The following is a 17,042-nucleotide window of genomic DNA, read 5'->3' on the forward strand; positions in this document are numbered from 1 at the left end:
AACTTCACAGCGAAAGAAATTAAAGATTTCTTTATACCAAATTTTATTTTTCTTTTTTTTAATGGAAAGAATGTCAATTCCAAAGTGTTCTAGCAGTCTTAGAGTTAAGCACAAAGTGTTGTAGTATTCAGGAACAATCTCATCTTTTAGACCTTTACAATTATTTACTCCAAACAGGCAAAGATAAAACCAAGGCAGTACAGGAGAAGGTCTGCATATGTGATCAGTCTGCAATATTTTATGTATTTTAGAAGCTTAGATAGCAGAATTTTAAGACTGGAAGTTCAAATCCTTCATGCTTCTTTGATAGTTGAAGAAATTCCTTTTTAACTTCTTGGTATCAGCTGGACCAAAAAAATTGCAGAGGCTTACTATATAATTGCTTTTCCTCAGCTCATGTGATGTCTGTAATATTTATTATGTACAACTGAGCAGGAAATATTATCATTTTGAATAGTATGGCCTTAGAAGAAAAGGAGAGTAACCCTATTTTCCAGTCTTCTAACATGTCAAAGTTTTTATATATACTGTATTTGCCGGCATATAAGATGCAATGGCCTAAAAGAGACCCTCACCCCTTTTTTTTGCACACATTTTTTAGGAAAAAAACTTTATCACTGAATATTATAATGAATTTACAGTATTTAAAATAAAAAGTAATAAGTAGGTCTACTTTCAACAAATACCTAATCTATGTAGGAAAGAGTATGACCTTTTAATCTTCTTCGTCAAAACCCAGAAATTCATCTCCAGAGCTAAATGAAGGGACACTTGAAACCTCTTCTAAGTCAGAATCTGAGTCCTCACACAGCAAACTGTCCTCTGTACCATCCAGCGGAATCATCCATTTTTCCTATTTGCACAAGTTCAAATTTTCTCATTTCCTTGTTTTAATGACAAATCGATGAAATTCAATAATTTTTTCTTCATATTCAGCTGGCATCTTTTGTGATATTTTTGTTTTAGTCCACATACATAGCTGGTTTCTCTTCATGAATCTTGAACACCATGATGTTGATCCAGTAAAGTTGGTGATCCCTCAGTTAGTGGCTATTGCTTTCGCTTGATGAATAATCATTTTTGTAGACACTGAAAGTCCCGCTTTTCTGTGGTCTAAAATCCAAGTATTCAGTTCTGCTTCAAGTTCTGGCCATTTTGCAGTTCCACTTCGTTGGTTATGTTTACTGTACGTTGCTTTTTTTTAGATCCTCTTCCTGATTCTGCCCAGTTCTTATCATTTTCTCAGTTGGGGTGGCCCAAAATGCTTCTCTGTAGCCCTGTTTCCATGTTCTTTGGCATACGCAATCCCACGTAGCTTGTATGCAATATTGTAGCAATGCCGACATTTTTCAACCATAATTTGTCAAGAAATTTAGAGAAAATTTAACCGCTGAAATTTATCACTTTTCACAAAACCACAATTGGAAAGTTTAAACAAACAGGAACACAGCTGTGATCGTTGATGACAGCGCATGTGCATCCACAGAACTCTACGTAACTGGAATGCTCTCGCACACCACAAGGAAGCAAGAAAGAAATCACGTAACTCAGAATAGAGAAAATTTTCAGAAACGAAAGTAATAAAAAATTTAGTATCAGCATATAAGACGCATCCTGTTTTTCAGACCTATTTTCAAAGAAAAAAACTGCGTCTTATACGTTGGCAAATACGGTAAGTTCTTGGACTGGTAATATTGGGTAAGTGGAGAAGGGAATTCCAAGTATAATGAGGGGGTCTCTCTTAGGGATTAGTACAAAAGGAATGCCTTCAAGATCTCACTTTCCATAAACTTTTCATTTTGTCTCATCTTGTCTGCATTAATAATTAATCCACTGCTTTTGCTGAATTTTTCCAAAATACCAAAAAATATATATATGGAATCATTATCCTTCAAAGTTCCCACTACATCATCAGCATATACTAATACCTTATTTTCCTTCATGGTTGAAGGAACTGTTATTCTCGCACAGCATGTGTATTGTTGACTTCCTGTAAGAAAGGTTCAAGAACCAATGCAAAGAGCAGTAGACTAAGAGAGCAACCTTGCTTGACTACTTTTCGAATTTATACCGGGGGACTGCCAGGAACCCATTAACTAAGAGGCGGGTGGTTGAATTGGCATATGCCCCTTTGATAACAGATAGCAGTTTTTTACCTACACCAATTTGCTAGAGGATGTGGGATAGTAAGGAATGCCAGATATTATCAAATGCTTGAGTAAGATCTATTGATAGCACGGCCATGAACTGCTTTTTCGTGTTAAGTAAGCAGATTAGATCATGTAGCAGAAATAGATTAAATTCTACTGCTCGACCTGGTACACCATACACCTGTGTGCTTTTAATTATGTATCTCATTCCCACTTTCAGCCTGTTATTGAAAATGCGGAAAAATATCTTGTGGTCAGCATAGGTCTAAAACTGCTAATTAAGATCTCTATCAGGTTTAGGAATGAGGACAGTATGGCTTGCTACAAATTCACTTCGTATGTGTCCTGATGAGAGAAAGGAATTAAATAGTGTAATTAGAATGGGAGGAATAATATCCCAGGCCTCGCGATAAAGTTCTATCCCTAGACCATCAGATCCTAGTGATTTTCTTGTTTCACATTCTTTATAGGCTGTGGTAACTTCAGATGCTGTAATGGGTCTGTCAAGCCCATCTTGGATATGAACAGGAAAGCCATTAATGTTCCAAGAGAGTTATAATTTCCAACAGTAGTACTATTGTCTTCAAACAGATTTTTGTAGTGCTTTTGAAAGGAGTCAAGGATGTCTTGAGTGGTGAACATGTCTTCTCCATCAATGCAGATTTGAGTGGTAGTCCTTTCTTTGTAAAATTTTGTGAATTGTCTATTGAAGAATGCAGCTGAAGGGCTATCTGCGAAGTGCTGCTGTATTCTTAAAATTTCTTTGTTCTACTTGTTTCTGCCTTTCGAGTTCTATTTTTATGTTAATGTTTCTAATAATATTGCTACATTCTATCCCGTTGCATTGGTTTGTTACGAACCAGCTTCTCTCTTTATACAGGTCTTTCAACTTTTTCCTTTTGAGGAAAGTCTGTTCCTTTCCCCATTCCATCATATCCTGCTTTACTGCTTTGAATTTTAACCACATATCCCAATTCCAGGTAGCATTATTCCAATTTGAACAGAGAGTCTGGAATTTAGTTGTAAAGATTAATGGAAAATTTGGTGGAAGTCTCCATAGTCCAGAAGAGATCTACACTTTTTCCATGCCGTTGAACTTATGTAGAACTGGATTATGATCTGACATGTTGATGTGAAGATGTTTTATCTGAATTATCCTATTTATAAGGGAAAAAGAGATATAAATTCGATCAATAAGAGTAACAATACATTGATTCATGTACCTGATGTCTGGAGATTAGGATTGCGAATCCTCCATATGTCTACTAGCTGGGCATTGTTGAGACATGTTTTTAACTGTGCATATCCCACTTTTCCACTCCTGGGTTGTCCTCCTATTCTGTCTAATGTGGGTTTTCAATACAATTCCAGTCTCCAGCTGCTATGATGTAGTGGGTACGATATAAATATGGCTCCAATTATTATTATTATTATTATTATTATTAGACACCTCCAGGGAGTCCAGAGACTCATTGAGGGAGGGCACCTGATCTACAACTCTGTCTCTGCCACTCAATCCACCAACTGAACTGACCACAACTACACCAATGCCATCTACCGCCGACCACCACCACTATTTCCAAAGACAATCACAAACATCCATGCCCACGGTGGGATTCGAACCCACAGCCTCTTGGCTGGAGAGCAGATATGCTAACCACTTGGCCAAATAGACTGGCCACTGGAAGAATTTTAGTTTAACTGTTCCATTGGATGGACCATAAACATTTATAAATCTTATTACACGTCCACAGTATTTTCAATCTATTGTCAAGATTCTCCCTTTTGTATCCCTTTGGATATTATAGAATGACCCAAGGAGAGTGTGTGTGTGTGGGGGGGGGGATTATAAGAACTCCTACTCTGGTCCTGTTAAATCTTCCAAAGCTCCAATAAGAAAGAAGTGGATATCTATCTGTTAAGCTTTTTATATTTTTATATCTGCAAAAATATGTTTCTTGAAGAAACAGAAACCTGATATTATGGCGTAGCATAAATTTCCATATAGTTTCTTGTTTAATTTGCCTTGTTTAATTTGCCTCATACATTTAGTGATGCAATGCAGAAGTAGATGCTATGCTTATTGAAGCATCACTGGTAAGTCTTTAACTTCTAAATTTTGGATGAATCAAATGAGATCTTCAGTGAAGGAGCAATTGTGTAACCTGCTTCTTGTAAACTGTTTTTCCAGTTTTTAACAGTTACATTCCATTATTTCAATTTCATGCCTGTCGTTCTTGATTTGAAAGGTGGTTATTTTCTTTTCATGTAGGTGATAACTGTACTGAGAAAACTTTGAATCAGTAAACTTTATTATATTTTCTTTAATTGTATCTCTTGCTTTCTCTTTATTAGCATGAGTTGGTTCTTCATAATCCATAAACTCTTCTGAGCCTAAAAAGTTTTCATTCGATGATCCACAGCCTTATCCATCTTTACATTTTTTATTACTTCTTTTTCTTTTAAATGTAGTTCCTTTTTTAATTTTTTTTGTTTATCTTCAATTTTTTTTATTAATTCAGCTTTCCTTTTTGATGTCTTACTTCCTTTTCTGTTTCTTCTCCAGTTTCTCCTTATAGAACAGTTGCATGTTTTGCATTTCATTTTGTATACCTGTTCAGTTGTTATATTAGGTTCGTTATTGGTAATTCAACTGAAGTTCTGTCAGTATTTGACTGGGAAAGTTGCTCCCATAGATCTGGAATTTTGGGGCTAATTTGGTAGTACACTTTTTTGTGATTTTGCCAAGTAGTTTGATTAAATGTGCCGTCTTTACTAGACTGAAGATCCGGGAACTCTTCATTATGCCTCTCTGATATATATATGGTGTTCTAATTGGCTCTACTGCTCTCCCACTCTTTCCACGAAAGTTCTAAAAGGACAGGTGTTAATGCGGTGTTCAGAACTTTTGCATTTCTGAAAGGGTTTGAGGCACTGATTAGTGATATATCTCTCCATGTATTTGAAACATTTAAGAAATAAAAGACACAACACAACATAAATAAAAAAATGTATTTTAATTATAGAAAAAGATTTTTGGAAAATTTTTTAGTGTTTTTTTTTCCCTTTTTCTTTGGAGGGAAAGCCCTGCTTTCCCCCCTCACCGGGTGCACCACTGGGTGAGTATATGTACATTATCCTCAATCCGTTAGATGCACATGTTAAACACAGTATGTTTGAAAGAAAGTTCAGTCTAAATAGAATAAAACTCCGTCTTTACATTTTGGAAATGGACTTGGTGGAGATGATGGAAACAATAAACAGGAAAGGGGGAAAAAAGGTATTTTGCAAAATTGATTTACTTGTTTAATTGCTAAAGAAATGACAGTGCTGTTAACAGTTCTGTTTAAGTTTCATCAGATGTCATCATCTAGTAGAGTGTCAAGGGAGTAGAAATGGGTTATTGCATAAAGTAGGCTCCAAGACGGATGTAGCAAATTATAGGCCAACCCATATCTCAGGAATGATGAGTAAGCTACCAAAAAAGATGGGAAAGGACAAAATTTATGAATGAAGGAATATAACTATGCCACCCTGGGGAGAAGTACCATAACTCTCTGAAGGAAATGTCTGGTCTCAGTAATTTGCTTGCTTCCTTCTATAAAGTGACAGTTGAGTCAGATAAGAGAAATTGATATACCATGATTCTGGACTTTGCAAGGTAACTAACAGGCAGTTTGCATTCTTGATGAGGATAACGATTTGGAGGTGATGATTGCACAGAGTTGAAGCTCACGAGATATTTTCAAAAGAAGACAAAATAGCTCAAAGAAAGGATGACTTGGATGCTAATGATAAGGAAGTTATTATCCCTCTTTATAAGACATTGATACAACCAAAGCCAGATTGACTGTGAGAGATTTAGTGACTTTGTGTTTTTTTGTTTTTTGTTTTTTTTGAGACGTGGATTAGGAAATGACAGAAAAGGCACCAGAGATAAGTGATCAAAATAGTGGCTTGTTGAATTCTCCCTTTGAAAATAGGTGAGACTAAAGATTTCCAGGTTACAAAGTTTGATTGATAGGCAGAAAAAAGGGATATGCAGAAAAAATGTTTTGATAAATGAAAAATCTTATGGAAGAGAACAAAGGGTCACTCCTGGAAGTTGTGTGAGAGTCAGGTTAGGAAGTGCTTGAGGACTAGATATTTTGCTTGGAGAAAGCAGTCCATGAGTTGCTAAAGGTAGCTGTGAGTACCTTGCCACTGAATAAATTTAAAGACAACTGTGATAAGCATTGAATGAATAATAGTTAATTGCACCTATTGTAATCAGTCTTCAGACACCATGTAGCAGTAATGTCATAACATTAATAATATCTATTCATAGTATGTCAACCAGCTTAAGAATGGGTATTTCTGTTATGTTCTAATCAATTGTGGACACTGGGTTTCTTTCTTCAAAACAAATTTACCTGAAAATTTCATTATATTAATATGACTGATAAATATTATTATGCAGAACAAGAAATAATTTCTTGTTTAGAAAAGGAAATATTTACTTCATCTTCTGGCTCCCCAACATCTACATCTTCAAGATACTTTATGGCAACATCATGCAAGGCTTCATTAGGCCATTCACCAAACCAGTCGGTAATATTACAGGTCACTAGGGCAGGATAATTCAGAATGTAGTGTCTGCAATTAAAATGGCCTCATTATTATTACAGGTAACCCTCATATAACACGGATGTCAGGTTCCATAGAAATGCTGCGTTAATTCAGGTAATTCATGTAAGTTAAGAAAACATAAACTATGATATAAATACGTAGTATAAAATTATAAAAATTACAAATTGTACATAAATTTAATTGCACATAATGCATAAATGTTTTAGACAATAAAATAAAGCGCATATTTTAATCGTCATCATTGTCTTCAGAAATAACATTTTGTAGATGTTCTTTAAGTGGCTGGAGATCGTCACCACTTGAAATCTCTTGGACATCATTTGTATAATTCTCATTGCATACTTTGGCTGGTTTAGTCATCAAGAAGTCAGTAATAAGACTTTGCCTTCCACTATGCTGCAAATTTTTATGAAGTTAATAATATGGCACTAAAGAAATATCCAATTGTCTCATTTGAATTTTCCCGAGCACTCCACTGAGGGATCATTATCCTTAAAATAACTTCCTAACTTTCTTGCCAAGTCTAATCCTTCTGCTAATTTCTTTAAATTGAATTCTTTAATGGATCCATCACAATCAGAATCTTTGGCAGAATTTTCCCTCCCATTTGGTTCGACGCCATCTATTAATTGTACCAATTCCTCCTCTTTTAAATCTGTTTCTCCATCAATTAATTCACTAATTTCATTTTCAACCATATCGCAAAAGCCCTCTCCACCAAAAATGTGTGCGACATTTATTACATGACGTAGCTCGGCATCCACTGGAGGTATGAAATTTTGTTTCAGAACAGCTTCAGGCCATATTTTTTTCCAGCAAGCATTCAGCGTAGAGGGTTGTAATTCCTTAGTGGACAGAGAAATCATTTTTACACAATTCAATATGAAAACTCTTTCCACGCTAGAGGCAGTGTCATGTTTGGATTAGATTCCATTTTTTCCAAAATGAATTGAAATGTTCGCCGAATATAATATGACTTAAATGTTGATATTATTCCTTGGTCAAGTGGTTGAATAAGTGAAGTAGTATTAGGCAGCAAAAAAGTTATTTTAATATTCGGATGGCTTAAATTTGTTGGGTGGCCTGGTGCGTTATCTAAAATTAGTAGAATTTTGAAGTCCATATTCTTTTTCTTTGTGTAACTTTCTACATCGGGTACAAAACACCTGGAAAACCAATTTTTAAACATGCTAGTTGTAACCCATGCCTTTTTGTTGGCCCGCCAATAAACAGGTAGGGTGGACTTGTCGAGCCCTTTCATCACACGAGGATTTGCAGATCAGTTAATAAACATTGGTTTTGTCATGTAATCACCTGATGCATTACTACAAAATAGTAGAGTAATTCTGTCTTGGAAACTTTGAATCCAAGAGCTCATCTTTCATTTTTCGAATATATAGGTGCATTTTAGCATTTTTTACAATATAACCCAGATTCATCTGCATTGAACACCTGGTCTGCACTGTAACCACCTTCTTTAATGATTTTTAAAAGTTCTGCTGGGTATTTCCAGGCAGCTTCAACATCTGCTGATGCTGATTCCCCCTGGATTTTAAGATTATACAAAGAAAACTGCTTTTTTCAAGTTTTCGAACAAACCCTTACTGGCACAAAATCCATGCTGAGGGATTTCTTCTGAAGAATCTTGATCGAGTTCTTTTAAATGTTTATAAACTTTGAGAGCTTTTTTTTTTTTTTGCTTAATAAGATGTCCATCCAAAGGAATTTTCTTTTGAGTGCAATCTTCTATCCAAATCATTAGAGATTTCTCCATTTTTTCTATTAGAATATCGCGAACACGAGCAATGTACTTTGCACCTACCGTTGATCCAGCAATAACACTTTCTCAGATTTTATGTTCATTTTGTTGGATTGCTCGAATTGTTGATTTATTTAAATTCAGAGTCCTTGGAACAACTCCTGGTTTTTCTCCAATTTTCAACCGAACCAAGATTTTAATTATTTAAATTAAGGGGATATTAAATCCCACATTGTTTTAAAACCGAATAAGAAACTCAAAGATTGGAATCAGAGAGTTTCGGTTTTAAGTGCAATCTTAAATTAAATATCCCCTTAATTTAAATAATGTTTATATCACCGAAATAAAGCTTATTAACTCTTTATATTTAAGCAAGATTTTAATTTTTTCTTTGAGAAATGAATTTCCTCTTGATTGTTGGTTTTTTCCCTTTCGTTGCAGTTTTAGTGGCCATTACAATAAAAATAAACTTTTACATAAAAAAAGCATTACATATTTATGTAACTCACCAGAAAATAAACTGCTCAGCTTGAGAATAACACACTTATGATTTTAAATGCACTTTCCTGGCAGAAAATGAAGACAATTTTTAACAATAAACACTTTATACAGTAAACCCTAGATGGCGAACCTATTGGCACTCGTGTCAGAGGTGGCACGTCTCAGAATTTTGTTGGCATGTCAACGATTTACAGGTGATATCCTTTTATATGCTTATAAATTATTCAAGTTTTTTTTTTAATTGTTACAATACGTACAAGCTGAATTTTGTTTTACACAAGACAGCAGCTATAAAGATGTGCATATGATTGGTGCAGTATTAACAAATGATCGCGTGCCCCAAAGGCAAAAGCAACCGACAAGTGTTGAGTTGAAATGCTAATTCTCTTCAATCGAATTCCATAACATCTGAAACTGTCATAACAACATTCACTATTAGTTTTAACACATTCACAACAGGGTGTCATTTATCGTTCCAATGGAACTTCTCATTACTGACTGGCTCAACTCACACAAATGTTTCAACCCTTGGTTGAATTTTATGACTTCTTGGCAGGTGAACTCACACATCCCCTCTGTGAGAGGGGACATGTGATTTATTAGTTAGCGGCATTTTTATTCCATGTCTCTAATTGCACTATTTGTTGAGAATGACACAGACTGCAAAAGCTTCTGTACAGTACCTTATTCAGTGATATACAATAAAACTAAATTCGATACTTATAACTACTTGCATGATGTGGGCAGACACAAATTTAATGAAGATAAAATTTGATTTTTAAGTTCTGCAGTGAAAAATATGAAAAAATAAAATAAAGGGTTACTAGAAATTGTAGAACGTGTTATATCGAAACCGCATTGAACAAGGGATACTACAGTTTGTAGACTGTGTTATATCGAAACCACGTTGTATAAGTACCGCATTATATGAGGGTGACCTGTATTTATATTTATATTATTATTATTATTATTCAGGACCTCCATGGAGTCATAAGACTTAACATGGGAGACCCATCTTTTCCAACACAAAGTCTATCATATTATTCCTTGAACTTATTCACTGTTCATACTCTCTCTCCCCTATCAGGCAATGCATTCATTCCATAGTCCAACCACCCCTCCATGTAACAAAGCCACCCCTCATCATCTTACTCACCACCTCCATTTGTAACTTCCTTGGATGGTCCCTTGTCCTTGCTCCTTCCTTTTGATCTACCATACAAAAGAACTCCCCAGTGTTGTCAATCCTGTAATAAACTCTCAACAGTTTATATGTCTCAATCGTATCAGCTCTCCTTCTTCCACCTAGCAAAATCTGAAGTCTGCATATCCTCATTGCTAACATTATTCAGTCCTGATTCAGTTTTGTTATCCACCTTTGCACCCTCTCCAAATCTGAGCACAATAATCCAGATGTGGTCTGATCAGAGCTTTATGCAGTGGAACTATAACTTTTCTGTCTCTGCTGGTCAGCATCACTCTCAGTATTCCCTTGGTGACATGTCTCCTAAACTTAAGTTTCTATCAATCATTACAACCAAGGTCCTTTGCCTCCTCCACTTGCTTTGGTACAGTTCCTCCAACAGAGTATGAAGCTTTAAATCAATGGATCCAAAACTTCAAGACTTTACATTTAGTTGCATTAAACTGACACTCAATTGATTTTCCCATCTGTTCAGCTTATTCAAATCCTCCTGAAGGGATATACATCAGCACATTACTAATAATCCTTTCCAGTTCACATCATCTGCAAATAATTGAATATTTCCCTCCAATCCATTCATAACTTCATTTTCATCTGCAATTTTCATTTAATATCATTAGTCATTTATTTTGTACCAAATTTTGTTCTATTTTTTTTGCTATTTTACACTTGAGGTATACAACTTGCCACTGCTGCTAATAAATATTTCTTCACTAGTTCCCATGCACTGTGGATATCTTGCTCTTCCAATCTTCTACCCAATGGAACGACCCCAAGCTGATTTCTAAGATTATTATAATCACCTACTTTATAATTCCACTAATATATTCAATAATTTTTTCTCTTCTTTCTTTTTTTTGGGGGGGGGCATGGCTTAAGGATATACATATCAATTGTAAAATTATATATACATACCTATAAAAATCATTTTCTGATCTTTTCTCATAAAAATAATAATTTTAAAATTAATCTGAAATGAATTGGTGAATTAAATGGAATACACAAAAATTTAAGGAGCATCCAAAAGTTTTCAACATTTCTTTATATTAAATTTTCATTTTTTACTGTACACCATATTAAATTATATCTGTTCTGTATACCAAATTAAAGTGCTTGTTCTTTTGAGCAAAAAGATGTTTGAATCATTTGAATTTACTACTGAAGATTTTTGAGTGGTCAATCTAATCAAGAACCTTTGATTCTAATTTTGAATCAAAATTAGAATCAAAGGTTCTAATTTTGATTTTGAATCAAAATTAGAACCTTTGATTTTGAATTAGAACCTTCAAAATCAAAGGTTCTAATTCAAGAACCTTTGATTTTGCCCTCCTTACCATGCTGGTCTCCTTACCTTCCTGTGCTTTGTACAGCTCATGATTTTGGTAATCGCCTATCCTTTTTTTTTTTTTTTTGTCTGCTTAATGAAGTTACCATTATTATTTCCAATTTATCTTCCTGATACTATGATAGACCTTCCCTCAAACACTGGTAATATCTAACATCCTTCACTTCCAGTTTCCAACACTGCTGCATTGCTCTAAGCCAGTGTTTCTCAACCTGTGGTCCGCAACAATGGGACAGGTGGTTCACAGACAGACTTAAATTAATTAAATAAATATATATTTTTTAATTATCCAAACAAAACAAATTAAAACTGAATAAGTAAGTAAAAATTATTGAAATCAAATGGAGACTTAAAAAAAGCCAACAAATAGCATCAGAATGTTGAAAGGCAGAAGCAATAAAACTATATTGTTGTTCACTTCACCCATCTTTTATTATTCATCATTCTGCCACTACAAATTTAGTGGCAGAATGATGAATAATAAAAGAGGCATGAAGTAAACAACAATATAGTTTTATTGCTTCCATCTTCCCTTGCTGTTTTGTCAGATTTAAGGTGAACATGTGAAAATTCACATTTCAACCAATTGCTTGTTGTGTATTGATTTTTATTATTGAAGGTTTCCTTCAACCAAGGCTCAGTATATCTTCAGAAGTGCTAAGTGATACTTGAACAAAGTGTGTCGTGAGTTAACCCCAGCATTTATATATTTATATATTTTTTGGAAACGTTATAAGGAAAAGTGGCTTAGAACTAGGACTTTGAAAAGAAGAGCAAATGAAACAGGTAATGCTAACCCTAATTGTAATACATGTGTTGTAACGGTGAGTAAATCTGATACTATTAAAGTAGAAGAAACAAGCAGTTCAAAGAAAAAATGCAGTAGGAAATATAACAGTTCATATTTGGAATTCAGATTTACTTGGTGTGGAGATGAAGGTGAACAGAAACCTCAATGTGTTATGAAGTGTCGTCGAACGAGTGCATGAAACCTGGGTAACTCCGACGACATTTTGAAACTAAAAATCATGATGTGAAAAATAAGTCAATTGAATTTTTTCAGCAATGCTTAGGCACATTAAATCATGGGAAAGATATCATTTCAGCATGGGTTCCATTAATAGCAAAGTACTGGAAGCATCCTATCTCTTAAGTTCGTGTGTAGCGAAAACAGGGAAACCTCATTCTATTGGGGAAAATTTACTACTTCCAGCTATAAAAGATGTGGTAAAAACTATGTTTGGCAACAAGTTACTGAAAGATGTTGATTTGATTCCTCTTTCAAATGACACTGTCGGTCGCAGAATTAATGATATGACAAGTGACATAGAATCTCAGTTAATCGAAAGAGTTAAGGAGAGTCCTTATTATGTGTTACAAATAGACGAGAAGACTGATGTTACAGATGATGCACAGTTAATATGCTACATAAGATATGCGCATGATAACAATATTCATGATGATATTCTGTTTTGTAGAACTTTGTCATCCCAAACAACTAGAGAAGAAATATTTCACACTCTCAATAATTATATAATACACAAAGGGATCCAGTGGGAAAAATGTATAGGCTTCTGTTCGGATGGAGCTCGCGCTCTTACAGGCAGGTGTAGTGGGGTTGTTTCTAATGTCAAAGAAGTAGCTCCGGATATGAATGCATTGTTTCATACATAGGGAAGCATTAGCCTCCAAAGGGATGCCACCAGAATTTAAAACTGTGCTATACAACACTGTCAAGCTAGTTAATTTTATTAAAGCTCGACTGTTAAATAATAGGCTATTTTCAGTACTCTGCGATGAAATGCACAGTGAATATACACAACTTTTGCTTCATTCTGAAATTCACTGCATTTCCATGGGCAAAGTATACTAACAAGATCATTTCAATTAAGACACGAAGTTTTATTATTTGTAAATGAATGTAATTCTGATTTTGCATCACTCCTTGTTGACGAAGCATCGTTATCAACACTATCTTATCTTTAATATATTTTTTCGAAATTAAATGAACTAAACTCTCCCTTCAGGGAAATTTTTTTATTGTTCTTGATGCCTATGACAAAATAAAGGCATTCGAGAAAAAACTGGTTTTATGGATTAAATATGTAAAAGACAGACAATTTGCACCTATTCCAACATTAGAATCCTTTTTAGTGGAAAATAATATTTTTGTTCATGCTGAGTTTATGGAAAGAATTTGTGAGTTTGTGACCACCTCAAAAATCTGAAATGGAATTTTGAAACATATTTTCCGAATAACTTTTATAAGAAATTTCTGTGGGTTCGCGATCTATTTCAGGCTTACAGTCACGAAAACGACCTTTCGTTATCGAAAAAAAGAACAGTTAATTCAGCTTGCAAGTGACAGTGGGCTTAAAATGCAATTCCATGATCTTGGTTTTGCTCAATTTTTGATCTTATCTTCGCTGAGAAGTGGATTTCCAGAATTATCTGAAGCATTGAAAATCGTCATGCAGTTTTCTACAATCTATCTTTGTGAGAATGGATTTTCATCACTCCTTCAAATAAAAACAAAATACAGAAAACGTCTTAGTGTGTGTGTGTGTGTGTGCTGATCTTCAACTGAAGTTGATCAATACTGAGCCAGATATCCAGCAAACTCAGCAAGGGCCGAGAAGCTCAACCATCTCATTAAAAGTAAGTAATAACATAATTATATCATCTTAATTATTTGTTTAATAAAAATTAAAACTTTGTTTCATGATGATACACTTTTAATTGTTTACTTCCAATTTAATTAATATGTTGCCATATGTATTTAAAACATGCTTTTAGATTTATTATGTTATTAATGGTACAGTTTTTCCAAAATGTTGGTAATTTCTAAATAGATTTTAAAAAAAAAAATTATAAAAAGTAATTTCCTAAAAAGTAAATTCCCTAAACGACATATAGGGAAATAAATTAAAAACACTATGTTTATTTTTGAAGTAAAACTTTAATTCCAACATTCTAAAATGTAATTTTTTTTGCTTTTCTGTGTGCAAAATCGTCGATGACATTGTCGAAGTGTATTTCATTACTCAGTTGCTGTTTTATAGACAGTATGGCAAGATTTCATAAATGCTTAGAAAGGTTGAGAAATGCTGCTCTAAGTCATTTCCTAACTTTGTCCCAATCACTAGCTCTCAGGGATTATGAGAAAACAATGATAAAATTATAAAAATTCCTTAAGATTAGACATTTCACAGGTCAAAACTTCAGAATCAGCCTTCTGATCACAGGGAATGTGACTAACCTACTTTTGGATGAATCCTCCAAATATGCTATCACTATATATATATATATATATATATATATATATATATATATATATATATATATATATATATATATATATATATATATATATATATATAAAGTCTTTCCATCATATACTGCTTTAATGCAGCTTCTGTAAACAGTAGTGATAGTATAATATATGATAGTATACTGAAAGATAACTACCTAAATGTAATTATCTCTCAGTATACATAAATGTCTATGTCTCCATAGCTAAAGTTCCATGTATTAATTACTCACTGTAACACTACCTCCAATGAACCTCAAACCAGCAGGTCATCCAAACTGCAACCAATTGTTCATTCCTATTCCTGTTAAAATATTTTTCAAATTCAAATTCACTCCATTACAAACTGCACACCATTCCTACATACTATCACTACTTTTGTGTTATTTTGATGTCATCTGGTCATTTGGCTATATTAAAATAAGAAAACATTAGAGAGAATGTGGAGATGAATAACTAAAACTCTCCTAGGACTCTGAAATGTTGAGTATGAGAACAAATTAAAAGAATGTGGTCTGCAGAATTAGATGGATAGGAGGAGTAGAGATGATGACTAAGATGTATAAAGCTGGCATATCAGATTAAAGGTCTGAAAAGTTTATATTCTACATTTTTTGATACTGCAATGCTCTCACTCACTTATTTCAAGGATGCCCACAAATATTTTAATCTACTCCCCCCCACCCCACTCCACCCCAGAAAGTACTAGATTCTAGATACACAGGAATTACTTCACACGATTGAAAGTTTTTTCACTTGGTTATGTTACAAATTAAAGATGCCAAAAAATTATATTGTTGGTTTAATCCTTTATATAGATACTGACTTCACATCAATTGCCTTAGTATCCCATAATGCAAAAGCACACACATCCTTTCGAACATGCATAATGCTATGCATTATGAGAGGGGCCACTACCCAGACTAGTTTTGGCCTTTGCATAAGCAAAGGGTCTACTCCAAAAAATAGGCAATCCTTCAGATCACTCTAACTTCAAATTGCAACTGGAGGATCTTATAACTCATTACACTTCATTAATCTCAGTGGTTGTTCTGCCAGACAAAAACTGCAGAAGCCTCATCTCCACCCAATAATAGACAATAACCCACCACCAAGCATCAACCTCTACAAGGCACCAGCTAGAACTGCTCATCTCAGAATGCAGTGATCCACTGAATGGACCAGATAAAGGCCACATCAGTAAAAAGCCATACATAGGCAAGCATCTTATGGAATGCAGTAATTGAGACCTTTGTATAAGTAAAGGGTCTTCCCAAAACTAGGCAATCCCTCAGATCACTCTAACCTCAATGAGTTATTCCAAAGGATCATTTTAATTCATCAACTCTCAATCACTCAAAGATACTCAGTGGTGGTTCTACCCAGTGACAGGCACACCCTACCATTCAGCAGAACTGCTCATTTCCCCATGGTTAAGCACCCACTGAAGGGTCCCACTAAAGGCCACATCATAGGCAACCATCTAATGGAATACAATGACTGAGGCTTCTTTAGCATACCACATATGATACCTTAACGATAACTCCAGATATACATATTATTATTATTATTATTATTATTATTATTACAGGTATCTCCATGGAGTCAGTAGACTCATCACGGGGGGGGACCCAAACTAGCAAAACAATATCTGTCATATCTCTTCTTGAATTCATTTACAGATGAAGAGCTCACAACTAAGTCAGGCAATGAATTCCACTCATTCACCACCCTCCAGGCAAAAAACCTTTTTCTGACACCTTTGTAAACCACACTCTTCTTTAATTTCCAGAGATGACCTCTTGTTCTTCCATCACTATCACACAGCTGAAACATTTCCCCTGCATCAATCCTATAAAAACCTTTCAGTAATTTAAATGTTTTTATCATATCCCCCTCTTCTTCGCCTATCAACCAATCTCTGCAATCCACAAGCTCTCAATCTATCAATGTAGGGGGCATTTTTTATATCACTCACCAACTTGGTCACTCTTCTCTGAACCCTCTCCACAGTCTCCTCATCTCCAAGGAATCCAGGTGACCAGACCTGAGCACATTAATCCAAATGTGGAAGTATCAATGCTTTATAAAGGGGAATAATAACCTCTTTATCTCTGGATGTCAGTGTGTTCCTCAACAACGAA

The 17,042-nt window shown here is 34.6% G+C and overlaps 1 protein-coding gene across 1 annotated transcript in view; it reads right to left on the reverse strand.

Moving 5' to 3' along the window:
- The window catches only part of kl-2 (dynein heavy chain 2, axonemal kl-2), a 1,497,432-nt gene that overhangs the window by 798,296 nt on the left and 682,094 nt on the right, over positions 1 to 17,042 (reverse strand). Inside the window, exon 29 of the mRNA XM_090414156.1 lies at positions 6,650 to 6,785. Within this exon, the coding sequence (XP_090270282.1) occupies positions 6,650 to 6,785 (136 nt within the window). The remainder of the gene's footprint in view (positions 1 to 6,649; positions 6,786 to 17,042) is intronic.

The sequence above is a fragment of the Typopeltis vanoorti genome, chromosome 24, assembly GCF_054136105.1.
Source record: "Typopeltis vanoorti isolate ZY-2024b chromosome 24, IOZ_Tvanoo_1.0, whole genome shotgun sequence".
Classification (NCBI taxonomy): Eukaryota; Metazoa; Arthropoda; class Arachnida; order Uropygi; family Thelyphonidae; genus Typopeltis; species Typopeltis vanoorti.